This window comes from Hipposideros armiger, unplaced genomic scaffold, assembly GCF_001890085.2.
Source record: "Hipposideros armiger isolate ML-2016 unplaced genomic scaffold, ASM189008v1 scaffold_81, whole genome shotgun sequence".
Taxonomy (NCBI): domain Eukaryota; kingdom Metazoa; phylum Chordata; class Mammalia; order Chiroptera; family Hipposideridae; genus Hipposideros; species Hipposideros armiger.
The window spans coordinates 1337077-1351541 of NW_017731431.1; the positions used below are offsets into that span (position 1 = coordinate 1337077).

The 14465-nt window shown below is 36.6% G+C and overlaps 1 protein-coding gene across 1 annotated transcript in view; it reads left to right on the plus strand.

The window, feature by feature from the left end:
* The window catches only part of ASCC3 (activating signal cointegrator 1 complex subunit 3), a 311675-nt gene that overhangs the window by 260928 nt on the left and 36282 nt on the right, over positions 1-14465 (plus strand). The window contains exon 36 of the mRNA XM_019643638.1: positions 13713-13937. Within this exon, the coding sequence (XP_019499183.1) occupies positions 13713-13937 (225 nt within the window). The remainder of the gene's footprint in view (positions 1-13712; positions 13938-14465) is intronic.

The following is a 14465-nucleotide window of genomic DNA, read 5'->3' on the forward strand; positions in this document are numbered from 1 at the left end:
GTTGCCTCTTTTTTGTCAATAGTTTCTTTTGCTGTACATAAGTGTTTTAATTTTATATAGTTCCATTCATTTATTTTTGCTTTTACTTCCCTTGCCTTTGAGGTCAAATTCATAATAACCTCTCTGAACCAAAAGTCCCTAAGTTTTAGTACCTGTGCTTTCTTACTCTGCAGTATTGTTTCAGGTCCTATGCTTACCAGTAGGTCTTTGATCCATTTTGAGTTAATTTTGGTATACGGTGACAGACAGCAGTCTAGTTTCATTCTTTTGCATGTGGCTTTCCAATTTTTCTAGCACCATTTATTGAAGAGGCTTTCTTTTCTCCATTGTATGTTATTGGCTGCTTTGTTGAACATTTTCTGCACATATATCTGTGGGTTTATTTCTGGGTTCTCATTTCTATTACACTGGTCTGTGTCTGTTTTTCTGCCAGTACCATGCTCTTTTTATTATTGTCACTTTGTAGTGTAAACTGAAGTTGGAGAGTATGATACCTCCAGCCTTATTCTTATTTCTTAGGATTGCTTTGGCTATTGGGGGGTCTTTTGTGGTTCCATACAAATGTGCTGATTTTTTTGTTCTATTTCTTTTAAAAAATGCCATTAAGATTTTGATAGGGATTGCATTAAATCTGTATTTTGCTTTGGATAACATGGCCATTTTAGCTATGTGGATTCTTCCAATCAGTGAACACAGAATCTTTCCATTTCTTTGTGTCTTCTTTAATTCTTTCAATAATGTCTTATAGTTTTCGGTGTATCGGTCTTTCACATCCTTTGTTAAGTTTATTTCTAGGTATTTTGCTCTTTTTGTTGCAGTTACAAAAGGAATTGTATTTTTTATTTCTTTTTCTGAAATTTCAGTTAGCATATGGAAGTGCAATGGATTTTTGTACATTGATTTTGTAGCCAGCAACTTTACTGTATTTGTTTATTGTTTCTAATAGTTTTTTGGTACTATTCAGCAAATTTTTATAAACCATCTTCTCAAATGTACAGAACTGTGCTAGTCACTAAAAAGATGGTTCTATTCATTATCAAATGATCTGCCCCAACTCTCCAGAAATAGTCTGAATTCCAGATGGTAGGCAGCACACATTTTCACTCAAAATAAAAAATGCCTACAATCTACCAGGTACTGTGCTCTATATATCCTATCTCATTTTCTTAGAATATAACAGGACCATATGGAGTAGATATTATACCGTTTTATAGAGAAAACAGGCTCTGAAAATTTAAGGATATCTAGAAAAGTAGTTGCAGAAAGAATTCAACACAGTACTGTCTGATTCCAAAATTGGGGTACTTTCAAGTATACTTTATTGTCTCTATAAGCAAAATAGGAGAAAATACTAAATAATTCCTCTTTCCTTTGAAAAAAAAGGGGGGGAGGGGAGCTTTGGGAAGTGTGGTCTATATTTTGGTGTATTGCAGTAATGTAAACATGTATGGAAGAGTTAAACAGAATGTCAGTCTTAAGAGATGAGCACACCCTCTCCATAGGAAAACCCATTTAACTGTAAGAATTTTATTTAAAAAAAAGAAAAAATAATGTCTCCAAAAGTTGTCCTGAGGGTATATAGCAAATGGAGAAAGACCTGTTCAAGTAAATCTACTAAATCTCAGTAAAAAGAGTGAAAGCCTGTGGATTTGAGCCACTCAGGTTACAGTTCAAGGTGACAGAAGCTCTATTCTAGGCAATTGCAGTCAAGAAGATGGGACTACCTCTCCAACTAAGGCTGCGTTTTCACCATGGGATGGCCATCTACCCGTCCACCCCCACCCCAAACTCTATATTACAGAAGCTCTATTGCAAGCAATCTTGGCCAAGAGGACCAGTCTTCTTTCTCTAACGCAGCTCCCACTCATAGGATGGAAAGGTACTCCAGACATGGCAGACCAAGAATAGGAGGGCGCCTGATTGCCCCTGCCCCAGATCACTTACAGGGTGGAGGTTCCATGCTGAGAGAGCCAACCTGGGAAAACCAGAGCCCACTGTCCTTGCCAGAGCCCCACTCATAGAGCGTGGGTGTTAACTCTGAAAGAAGTGGGTCACTAACTCCACTCACGTAGCTTCTCTTCCCGTGCCTGCCTCTAGTTGTTCTCTAAACTGGCTTTTTTTTTTCTTGGTTACCTGCTTTCCTGTGCACTCACTTTCTCAGGTCACACCACAATTATAGTTTAAAATATTACCTTTAAAGAAGTGAATCTCGTAGCGTAGTCCCCAGTTGTGACCTGTGAATGACACTTCTGCTCACTCAGTGGACATTCCCACTTGATTGTACGTCCGTGACCCAAGCTCAGAATATCTCAGTCTCTTTCTTCATTGTTCCCAGAAGACTGAGGATGCCTGTCATTGTTTTACCTACTCAGTGTATTTTGATGCTTTCATACCCCCAAGAGGATCTCCTTGGAATAATCCATGGCTCCTTCTGTGTCCTCCCCAGTTCCACATATCAATGCAGTTACCAGATTCATTCAGTCCTTCCTTTATATTTTTTTCCTCAACTTTCTCCCATTTTTTAAAACAATGTTCATTCTTCAGTTCCCATCTGGATTCTCATCACCTCATTTCTAAACAACTGTACTAAACAGCCTCCCAAGTCATCTTTCTACGTTAGCTTCTCTCACCTCTTAAATCCACCCAACTCATCCCTGCCAATTTATCTGTTTTAAAACACCATTTGCATCATTTATCCCCTCAAAAATCTAAAATTATGTACATAGTAAAGCATTATTTTCTTAACGTGACTGTCAAGGCCCTCCACAGTCTTCCTTTTTTATCTACACCTTCCATTAATCTCTTTAGAGACCCCCCCAACCTCCACTTCTGATTAACCTTCTTACTGTCGCCTTTAAACATGCTGTATACTCGTATATACTCACCTTCACATTGCGCTTATAATTCCCACCTGGACAATATATCTAACTTTCATCCTTCCATCTTGGCTCTGCTGCCTCTTAAAATATTTTCTTATTCAGATTCAGTGATTATTATTCTACATTCATAATACCGGTGTTTATTTCATTCATTTGTCAATCACTCTTGTATTATCTTGTGATATCTTTTGTATGTTGGCCTATTTTGATATTTCACTTTTAAATTTATTTTACTTTTTGTATATGTAGTTCTCAACTCCTACAAGAAAAATATTCAGTAGTTATTAAATGGATTAAAAGTGTCTTAATGTTTCTACTTTGGGTATTATATTTTTTTTTAGGTCTTTTGTTTGTTTTATGTTTCTTATAATCTCATAGCCTATAGAAATGCAAATTATAAAGAAATTCACCTTAATAAATATGCAAAATTAAAGGCAGAAGCAAGGTGATAAGAAAAATTTGTTTAGCTTTTAGAGATAGATTGCAAAGCGTGACATTTAACCACATACAAGTATTATATATTGCTGCTAATCTCAGTTATTCCCTTCTAGGACTAAAACCTGATAGCCTTGAGATTTTTATTTCTTAAAAGGAAAATATCTAAACATTGTTAAGCTATAAGGCATTTTTATTATATCTTTGAAAACTGAGGAATTTATTTCAACTTTCATCAAAGAGCAATTTTTTAAGGACTTAGCTATAAATCCTGGGAAATAGAAGTTTCTGATGGAATTCTTACCACTGAAATTATTTTAAGTACAACAGACCTGCTGGTACCCACTATTGTAAGATCCCTTAAAATCCAGCTGTCAACCAGGTGGTCATTCTTACAATGGAACGAATAATGTATTATTTCTTGTTCATATTTATTTTTGGCAAATGATTCTGTGCTTGACCTAATTGGTTGAAGGCCAAACATATGTCCATAAGTTTAAAACATTGATACAAATCAGACACATATATTCACGTAAGCCCTGAAAGGAAACACACATAGAGCTATGAGTAATTTTAATTATATCCATCGATATTTACATATTTACCACCTGCATATAATAAAATTATTTTGATATTTTATTTTAGTGAAGCAAATTGAATGCGCATTAGAAAACTATATTATTATTGCATAATTAACTAGATCTTAGTTTTATCATTTTCCAATAAATGTTTTATAAACAAGGGCTTTTTTTTTTATTACTTTTTTTCTTTAACCTGGAATGTTAAGTTTATTCCTGGTATACCTTTAACTGAATTTTGAGGTCATTGTAAATTCTATATAAGTCTAGCTTATAGCGTTCTTTTATCTTACAGATTTACTTTATTCAGTATCGTTGTATATGATTTATTCAGTTTGAGTAGTTCATTTTAATAAAAGTACAAATCATAAATGTTAGAAACAATACTAATCATTTATATTTGATTTGAAAAACAAGTTATGTCATACTTAGTTTTTTAGGAGATTAATGATTGAATAAAAGGTAATCTGAAATAATAAAGATAAAAATATGAGGCATGTTTTCTGATCCTTTAATATATCTGGTCCTGGCTTGGTAAATGCCAGATTATTTTTCAAATATTATTATAAAATACATAATATTACAGTTAATTTAATACTTAAGAAAGGCACAGAAATCAAACAGGGCGCCTATCAGGGAAATTTACTGAAATGCTTTCTCTACAGCTTCAGTGGCCAAAAGACAGCACTGGAATGTGAGAAACTAATTTTAGTTTGTTTTAACGCCTCAGAATGTTACAAATTAATCAAGTGCTACTTAAAGTCTAGAACTCATTAACTTTATAAGTTTTACTTTTCCCATGACAGAGATTAAGTTATAGCATAAAGCTTCTTTAGTCTCTCACATTGATCAGGCTGCCAGCCCCACTGTACAAGTGCCCTCTTCTCTGCTATTTAATGAGTTCAATATAGGCAGTGATGTGTGCAGCAACATAAAAGTGCCAGTTTATTGTTACATAATGCTTACATGAAACCAAGCATGAACCCATTCCAGCCTTTTCTTACCTTGGTGATTTGCTTACAGTGAGTGCACCTGGAAGAAAGTACATAAATGTGCATAGATACATTCACATACTTGTATACATACACACTCAAACAAAACTCACTTGTTCACACACTTTTCACTAAAGAAAAAAAATCAACATAGATCGCAAGTGCTTAATAAGCATCTGATTTTAACAAATCTGAAAGGTAAGCTGTACAGTCCATGTATTTAAGGGCCACAAAGACGTGTATTGAATAAAGCTACTGGAGCCCTAAGGAAACCCAAGTGCCGGCTAACCACTGAAAGACGCCTCAGCAGCACAGACCTGCCAGATTGTTCTAAGGAGAACGAGCAAGTACATTAGTGATACAATGGTGTGAATAAACCATTATGTAAGAGTGTATACCCCCAATAAACTAAAATCAGCGTAAATATGCAAGCAAAATGTAGTGCCATCCATACATATTTATTTTTAAAAATTTTTTACTTTATGCTGAGTAGCTGAGCTTATGGCATTTGTAGAACAGATTGAGGTTTGTAATGAAAAGGGAAACAAAATGAAAAGTATTGAATGAACAGCAGGACCCATTTGATGTGATTATGAAAGATGTTTCTTTATTCTGGTTTTTTTTCTTTTGCAATCTAAAAACAGTAGCAGGGGGTTGCAAGCAGAGTTCATCATAGGTTGTCAATCACTGTCATTTAACATTTGTAGGGAAAGATGTCTTTATTCCAGGACAGCTGGGCAAATCGGAGACCTAGATTTGCAGTTAGTAGCCTGTCCAGCCTACACTAAATAAACAAGGACAGAGTAGACAAACCAGCCTCTCACATAAAAATATAATGGACTCCACTGACCCTACTGCCCTCCATTCAGCTTCAATCCCAGTTGCATAAAAGCTTCACTGCCCACTTTCAATTTCCTTTAATTACCAACATGATGTAGATAAGAAAATGAACCTCACTTATAGTCAGTGATCACACACAGGAAATTAACTAGACAAGTTGTTTAAAATTAGAGGAGTAATTTGGAAGTAAATAGAGTGTCCTACTGAGGAAGAAGTGGCCAGAAAGGGTTTTCGTTTGCTTGTTTGTTTTTTAGCAGGGATTTTGATTATTTTACTAGCTCTGCTGATCCCGGAATTGCTGCTTTTCTGATCAATCTAAACTAAGTAAAAAACCTTCATAAGTATTCAGAAACATCCAAAATAAAATACTGAAGGAGGTAAGAGCTAAGTAAAGAGGTGAAGCAAACATGCAACATTCTAAAGAGCTTAGAAAAACTGTGAATCGGAATTCCAGGAATAAATGATCCTGGTTTTCACAGGAGGGTCTGGCAGAGCTATTGAGGATTAAATAACAGTTGTCTTCAGTCAGTCTTCATTTTAAATTGCTTCTCAAGCCCATAATCAAACCACACACACACACACACACACACACACACAAATTGTAAATGCAAATTTTTAATTTATTCTAATTGATCTAAAATCAATATTTTCTGTTTCATTCTTGTGGTTGATAGCACTTGAGTTTTAATTTAAAAATGCTGTAGAGTTTCAGAGTAATATAACTATTCATAATACTTTCCTTCAGAAAAGTTTTACCAGATGTATAATATGAATGATTCATTCTTTTTCCCTGTCTCTCCACAATATTTTTAGTTCACTGAGGTACACTGAAAAGAGCATATTTCCTTATCACACACTGATGTGCTTTTGTGAACATTTAATTAATATGGATTTAAAAGAAACCTAAATGGAGATTGGAGACTAAAGCCTGCAGTATCAAACCTGTAGTTCAAGAGGATACAATCAAATCTTGAATATTTTATTTTCAATTTGACTGTCTCATATATTATGAGAACATTGTCTTTTAAAGAACCAGTATTTTCTATATCACAATTACATAAAAATTATATGATTAATTGGATAAAATGAATGTGCCACTACTTTAGTAAAGCATCACTAAAAAACAACTTGTTTCTTTGAATAATATTTAAGAATCATGATATTTTTAAAAGTGAGTGAATTAAATGTCATTTTAGGTAGTGAAGTGTATCTACATAATTATAAGCAAAGATTTATAAAAGAAAGCTGTAGAACAAAACACAAATAATTGAATCTTAAACCTTACTTAGTATCCTGTATGGTGTCAGATATGAGGGTTATTATTATAATAATACCAAGTCTTACAGTTTTTAAGTGTTTTATAAACACTATCACATTGAATGCTCTCACGAAATCCCAATTTAAGATAAGGAATTTGGGGTTTAGGGAGGTTAATTTACTCTCAGAAGGTCACATAGCTTATAAATGGCAGAGCTGAAAATCCACCTGTTGTAGCAGTTCCCAGACCCAGTGTCCTGCCTGCCACCTCACACCAATGCCATCCCACCCTCGTGACCCGTTACATTTCTGTGAGGGTAAATTACTACTACATTCTTTGGATTCCCCTTTAATTCAAGCACTGGAAACAGAAAAAGAGGGACCCTCAAAGGAAGTAATAGCTTTTGATGAGACCTCAGTTAATTATGGGTACTTTTTTAGTACAGAAACTATTATCAATTTGATACTTTACAAATACTTATAAATCAAATATCAACTCCTTTGAAGATCACAAAACATTGCCTTTATCAAACTTAATAATGAAAAAACATTACGTATGAAAAAGCGTATGTTAAATAATAAAACCTATATAGAGATTCTAAACAGTGTTTTCCTATAATAAGAGTCAGTGTCCCTCTTTTTCAATTTAAGTTTTAACCTTGGCCTGTCACTCCTCCCTTCTTTATCTGAAAGAAATAATTTTTTACTCTTATTCAGCTCAGTATAACCTCCTCAAAGATACCTACCTCCCCTGACCCACTCTTATTATTTGTACCCCTCCTTCCTTATACTTGTCCAGTTGTCATTTTACATTTATTCAGTCAATTTTGATTAAGGTGTGTCCCCCCAACTATAAAGCTTCGTGAGAGTAGGGAGTCATGTCTGTTTTTGTTTACCATTGTATACCCCACTATAATATATGCTGAATAAATATTTGGCAAAAAAAAATGACTCAGCACACTAAGACATTGTCCATTGTGGTTATGAAAATACTTTTATTTTTATTAAAGTGTGTACTTTTATGCAAAGGAATTAGGAAACCCTAAATTTAGAAAGATTGCTTTATGCCCTGAGAAAAGGCATCACTGAATTGAATTTTCTAGTAACTTCACTGTCTTTGGGTAATCTACATTAAAGGTCTAATGGTCCCCTTATTAGACTTAGAAGGATCACTGCGGCAGAACATTTTTTACAACATAAATGTACTCAGCTGTTAGCAGACTCATCTGATACTGATACTGCTGGCAGGGAGCAAACTCACAGCCCTAGTGAAGCAGGAGATTAAAGCCATAAATTGGGTAATTCAAGCAGAATTGGCACGGTTTGGAGAACAGTGAAGTCACATCTTACACAGGGTTTAGCTTCTATAGTAAGTAAATACAACAAAAAGCACCAATGATCAAATTTACCTGAAAATGACCCCAAAAGTACAGTAAGCATGGTTGTGAGTAGTCAGCCCTGTTCAGATATGCTGCTTCTTGGTAAGTTAACACCACTAGTTTTTCTCTCAGCAATGGAACAAATCATTGTTTCTTTAACACCAAATGAAGCAGTTGGCTTGCATTTAGAAGTCATGCTTTATAAAAACACATGCATCTTTGAGTGCTAGAATCACACATCACAGAAAGATGTCATAGTCTCAGAGGTATTAGAAAACTGAGACGCAGAAATGCCCAATTTATATTGTTGCCAATCAACCAATATCTCTCTCTCCATATCTTTCTCTCTCCACCTCTCTCCCTCCCTCCTTCCCTCCCCCACTCCCTCCCTCAGTGTGGGGAAGGGGGATGTATAATTTATTGGGTCTTTGGAAAAGTCATGACGCATGTTTGCAACAGATGGCACTAGTTCATTTTTGGAAGTACTAGAGCCATTCGCATCTATGTTATTGCTGTCATTTGACAGCTGACAGTTCTAGCTTCATTCTAAAAAAAAAGTTGAGCCATTTGGTTGAGTTTTGGAGATTTTACAACAAGTTGAAGATGGAAGACCAAACTGTACAATTTTGCCGTATTTTACTGTTTTACTTCCATAAAGGGAAGAACACATGTCAAGGGCCGGCCGAGTGGCACGATGGTTAAGAACTGGCTTGGGACGCCAGAGGGCCCCGGTTCAGATCCCACATATGAGGGCCAGTGACACTGCCCTCTACAGCTGAGATGCTGAACAACAGCTCGACCTGGAGCTGGGCTGCCGTGGGTCGCCGGTGACGGTGTGGGCTGCAGTCCCCTGCTGCAGTGGGCTGCCATAAGCTACCATGTGTAGCCAGCAGCCGCAGTGAGCGGCCGACCAGAAGCCGGCAACTGATCTGCCTCGCCCGGGAAGAGTGCAATGATGGTGCCAACTTGGGCCAGTGAAGCAGCGTCCTCCACAACTAGAATGAAGAACGAAAGGACAGTAGAATGAAGAATGAAAGGACAGCAACTTGTCTGTTCCCCTCCCCCCAATTCCCCAATACAAACCTTTAAAAAAAAAATAAAAGAATGCATGTCAAGCCTGTGAAAAGTTGCATCAGGTTTACCGTGACAATGCTCTACAAGAATGTCAGTGCCAACAATGGCTCACAAAATTCCATGCTGGTGATTTTGATCTCAACGATGCTCCTCAGTCAGGGAGGCCCACCGAGGTTGATGACGACAAAATAAAGGCATTGATCGAGTCAAACCCACATTACATAACACGAGAGATTGCAGAAACATTGAACATCCCTCATTCAAGCGTTCACGACCATTTGAAAAAGCTGGGATACATAAGCAAGCTGGATATTTGGGTTCCGCATGAACTCAAAGAAGTTCATTTGATGGCGTGTATAAACATCTGCAATATGCTCATTAAACGTGAGGGAAACAATCCTTTTTTGAAATGTGTGATAACCGGTGATGAGAAGTGGATTGTTTACAACAATGTAGTGCACAAACGGTCTTGGTCCCGACATGATGATTCACCTCAAACGACATCAAAGCAGACATTTATCAGAGGAAGGTTATGCTCTCAATGTGGTTGGATTTTAAAGGTGTTGTGTTTTTCGAGCTCCTACCAAGGCACCAGACAACCAATTCGAATGTATACTTTTGGCAGTTGGACAGCTTGAATGAATCCATCATCCAGAAATGTCCAGAGCTTGTTAATTGTAAAGGAGTTGTGTTCCATCTTGACAACGTGAGACCACACATAAGTTTGATCACCTGTCAAAAATTATTGGAGCTTGGATGGGATGTGTTGCCACACCCACCATACTCGCCTGACCTTATGCCGTCAGACTTCCACTTGTTTCACTCTCTTTAAAACTCCTTGCGTGGTATAATGTTCAATTCAGATGTGGCTGTAAATCAGCACCTTGTTCAGTTTTTCACAAATAAAGACAGGTCTTCTATGAACGAGGAATTATGAAGCTAACTGAAAGATGTCAAAAGGTTATCAAACAAAACAGGCAATATATCATTGATTGATCTTTGTTTTTTATATAAATAAATGACCTTTGAAAAACAAAGACAAAATACATCATGACTTTTCCAAAGACCCAATATATCAAATTTGAGCAAAATTGTACTGAGAGAAGTGGATTACTTAGATAATACTATTAATTAGTAATTGCAGCCAAATTCTTACTTTCCATTTTATTTTATTTTAATTGAATTTTTTATATTATTTGTAAGTCTAAACCTTCTCCCTACATTCGAAAACCTGGAGAACCAATTCAGTTTGCGGTATTAAAATAGGTAATCGATTCTCTTCTGGTAAAAGATCAGAAATTGTGTTTTATGACCAGCAGAAAGAAATCTAAATATGACAACATGTTTAGACTGTGAAACAGATTTAAAGCTGATTTCTCCTCCCTCCACCTCCACCTGTCTGGATTACTGCCCTCTCTTTAAGTGTATTTTGCATGCTTGACAGAAAGCTCCTGCTTACTGAGTGTCCCAACTTCTCTGCTATTAATAGCATCATCATTCTCCTCATCCCTGAGGCTTAAACCTTAGAGCCCTCCTTATCTGACTTGTTGGATCTGCTTATCTATTTTCTATGCCTGAAATGCAGAGAATCTCTCTCCTTCTCTCCTCTCCTACAAGTTGTTCTAAGACAAACACTGCCTTTCTGCGGAAACTTTCCAACACAGCCAACTCACTTCAGTGCTCTTCTCTGAATAATGGTATCTTATTCTACGCCTAAAATAATTACTTACATAAATTGTTTGCCCTGATATTATTTTGATTTCCGTGAAGGAAAAGACCATGAGTTAGATTTCTGAATCACCTTCTTCCTTACGTGCTGTTCCATTTTTCTTAAGCTGTTTGGCAAGGCTGGGATAGGTGGGCAGTTGCTCATGGAGATTTGGGATGGAGCCCAGATGTCCGATTGAGATGGGTCAGTCATGAGGTGGCAATGTTTCAGTCCTGAAATTCACCCAAAATAAAAAATAATAGCACTATCATTGTAACTGGTCCTTCTTCTTGGGCAGATGACCTCAGAGAAAACAGGAAAGAGCTGAAATGACATATGAAAAGAAAACCAAGATGACACATGGGGAAAACATTATTAACTGCTAATGTGTCAGCATACACTTCTTACATGAAATAGTCCAAAAGGGTGAAGACAATGTTCAAAATAGTGTAGAGTAACTGTGATATGTTTGACTATTACAAAACAAAATAAAACAAAAGATATAACTTAAAATTTTTTCCAGCTCAGTTAAGCAGAATAAGGCAAATATTCACTTAAGGTATTTTTTTCAGTATACTATAGTAAATCAGTTGAAATTTGATTTACATGTTTTTCAGTCTTTTGGACTCACCATTTTCTCATCCCACTTTAGGGCTTTTGTTCTCATATGTTTTCCTCTGAAAGTTTTATAATTTTATATTTAGGTCTAGAATACATTTGGAGTGAATTTTTGTATACAGTGGAAGGCAGGGATTAAAGTTATTTTTATTGGTTGGTTGGTTGGTTGATTGGTTGGTTGGTTTGCCTGTGGATACCCAATTGTTCTACTACCGTTTCTGGAAAAGACTATTCTTTCTCTGTTGCTTTGCCTTTGAACCTTTGTCTAAAATCAGTTGTCCATATATGTATGGGTTCTATTTCTGGACTCCATTTCAATACACTTTTTTAATTAGTACAGTTTTATATTCAGTCCTGAAATCAGGTAGTGCTAGCTCTTCAACTTTGTATCCCCTTTTCAGCGCAACTCTAGGTCCTTTGCATTTCCATATAAATTTTAGAATTGTGCCATTATGATTTATAATAAGAAATATGTATTTGGCCTTGAAATTTGGTCTTGGTATCTGTTTCTGGCACAAAGCTTCTAAAACCCTTAGAATTTCCTAAGTGATGGAGTCAGTAAAGGTGTCTTTATGTTAATGAGGTGACTTTTGGAAAGCACCTGAGGAAGAGGACTCCAACCACATGATTAGAATGTTGGAACTTTCCCATCCCACTTCACCCTCCAACGCATGAGGGAGAACACAAGGGTTGGAGATTGAGTTAATCACTAATGGCCAGTAATTTAATCAATCATGCTTATGTAATGAAACCTCCATAAAAAAAACCCAAAAGGATGGGGTTTGGAGAGTTGTCGGGTTGATGAACCCATGGAGATTAGGGAGAGTGTCCAGCTCCGAGAGAGTGTGGAAGCCCCAAGCTCTTTCTCCACACCTTGCCCTGTGTGTCTCTTCCATCTGTCTGTTCCTGAATTATATCCTTTTATAATAAACCAGTAATCTACTAAGTAAAATGTTTCTCTGAGCTCTGTGAGCTACACTAGCAAATTAGTAAAACCCAAGGCAGGGATCAATGGAACCTCCAATCTATAGCAGGTCCGTCAGAAACACAGGTGATAACCTAGGCTTGCAGCTGGCATCTGAAGTGGTGAAATGGGGGAGGGGCCATCTTGTAGAACTGAGCACTAAATCTGTGGGATCTGATGCTGTCTCTGAGTAGATAGTGTCAGAGTTGAGTTGAATTATAGGACACCCAGCTAGTGTCTGAGACTTGCTTATTGATGTGGGAATCCCCTCCCCCCCACACCACCCCACCCCCCAAACACACACTGGAATTAGTGATCAGAATCCTTTAAAAAATCAACTTGCCAGTATTTACCAAGGGAAAAAAATTCTGTTTTTGATTGAGATTGTGTTAAATATGTAGATCAATTTTGGGAGAATTAAGGTATATTTCTCCATTTAGTTAAGTCTTCAGTTTTTCTTAGTGTTTTTTACTTTTCAGTGTACAGGTTTTTTACATTTTTTTATCAGATTTGGCTCTAAGTATTGCATATATTTTATGCCATTATAAATTTGTTTTTCAGTTCTGATTTTTGGTTGCTCTGGCATATTTCAGACTGGTTCATTTCCCCTCCCCCTGCAAGAAGTCCAAGGGGATTTCTCTCCGCTATTTACTGTGGGAGTCTGGTTTCTCGTTACTTGTGGAACCGGAATCCCCATTACTAGTTCCCCCTGGAGTTTTTAGCTCTCAGAGTTGTCCACACAGAGTCTTTCACAATGCATCAATTGCAGTTCAGGTTTTCTCACTCTGATATAGTTCATATGTATTATACATTAAACCAGCTTTTACTTTTATATTAATAATTGTATTGAACAAAGCAAAATTCTAAGGGATATGGTTATCTGTGGTTTCTCTAAACTGTGTTTTCAATGTCAGTGTTAAAGCTAAGAAGTACATTATTATACTTTTGATCCATCATAATGTATATATCTATGTGATTTTTTTTTCAGGATGCAGAAGAATACACAGATTTGCCCGTAAGACACAATGAAGATCATATGAATAGTGAGCTGGCAAAATGTCTTCCCTTTGAATCAAATCCTCATTCCTTTGACAGCCCTCACACCAAAGCACACCTCCTCCTGCAGGCGCATCTTAGCCGAGCCATGCTGCCCTGCCCAGATTATGACACTGATACCAAAACAGTCTTGGACCAAGCCCTCAGAGTTTGTCAGGTATGAAAGTCATTTCTAATTTCTACATTTTCTCCCATTACTTCTCTTTTTTTTCTCCTGTTTTAAAATATCTTTGCATTTAAACATTTTTATTGGAGCATTGTTGAGAAAAACCTGGTGAATCAAATCAAAAATTTTCAAAGAAAAGGTAAATATAAAAGCAGTAAGATGACAATTTCAGTCATTCATTCGATCAAAATTTACTGAAGGTAAACTCAGGACCAGTTGCTTTTCTAGGTACTGAGCATACAACAGTGAAGAAGACAGATGGATATATTCTGTAAGGGGTTTCAGTCATTTCTTTAATGTGTTCGAGGACAGTATTGCTTATCAGGTGACATTTAAGAAAGAATCAAAGGAAGAGAGTGAGCCAAAGGGTTGTCTGGGGACATACGTTCCAAATACTAAAAAAAGAGCTAATGCCAAGACTCTGATGTAGGCGCTTACTTGGTATAGTCAAGGAAATCAAGGAGGCCATTGTAAAAAATATGGAAAGGAATGGTTAGAAATGAGGTCAGAGAGGGGTGG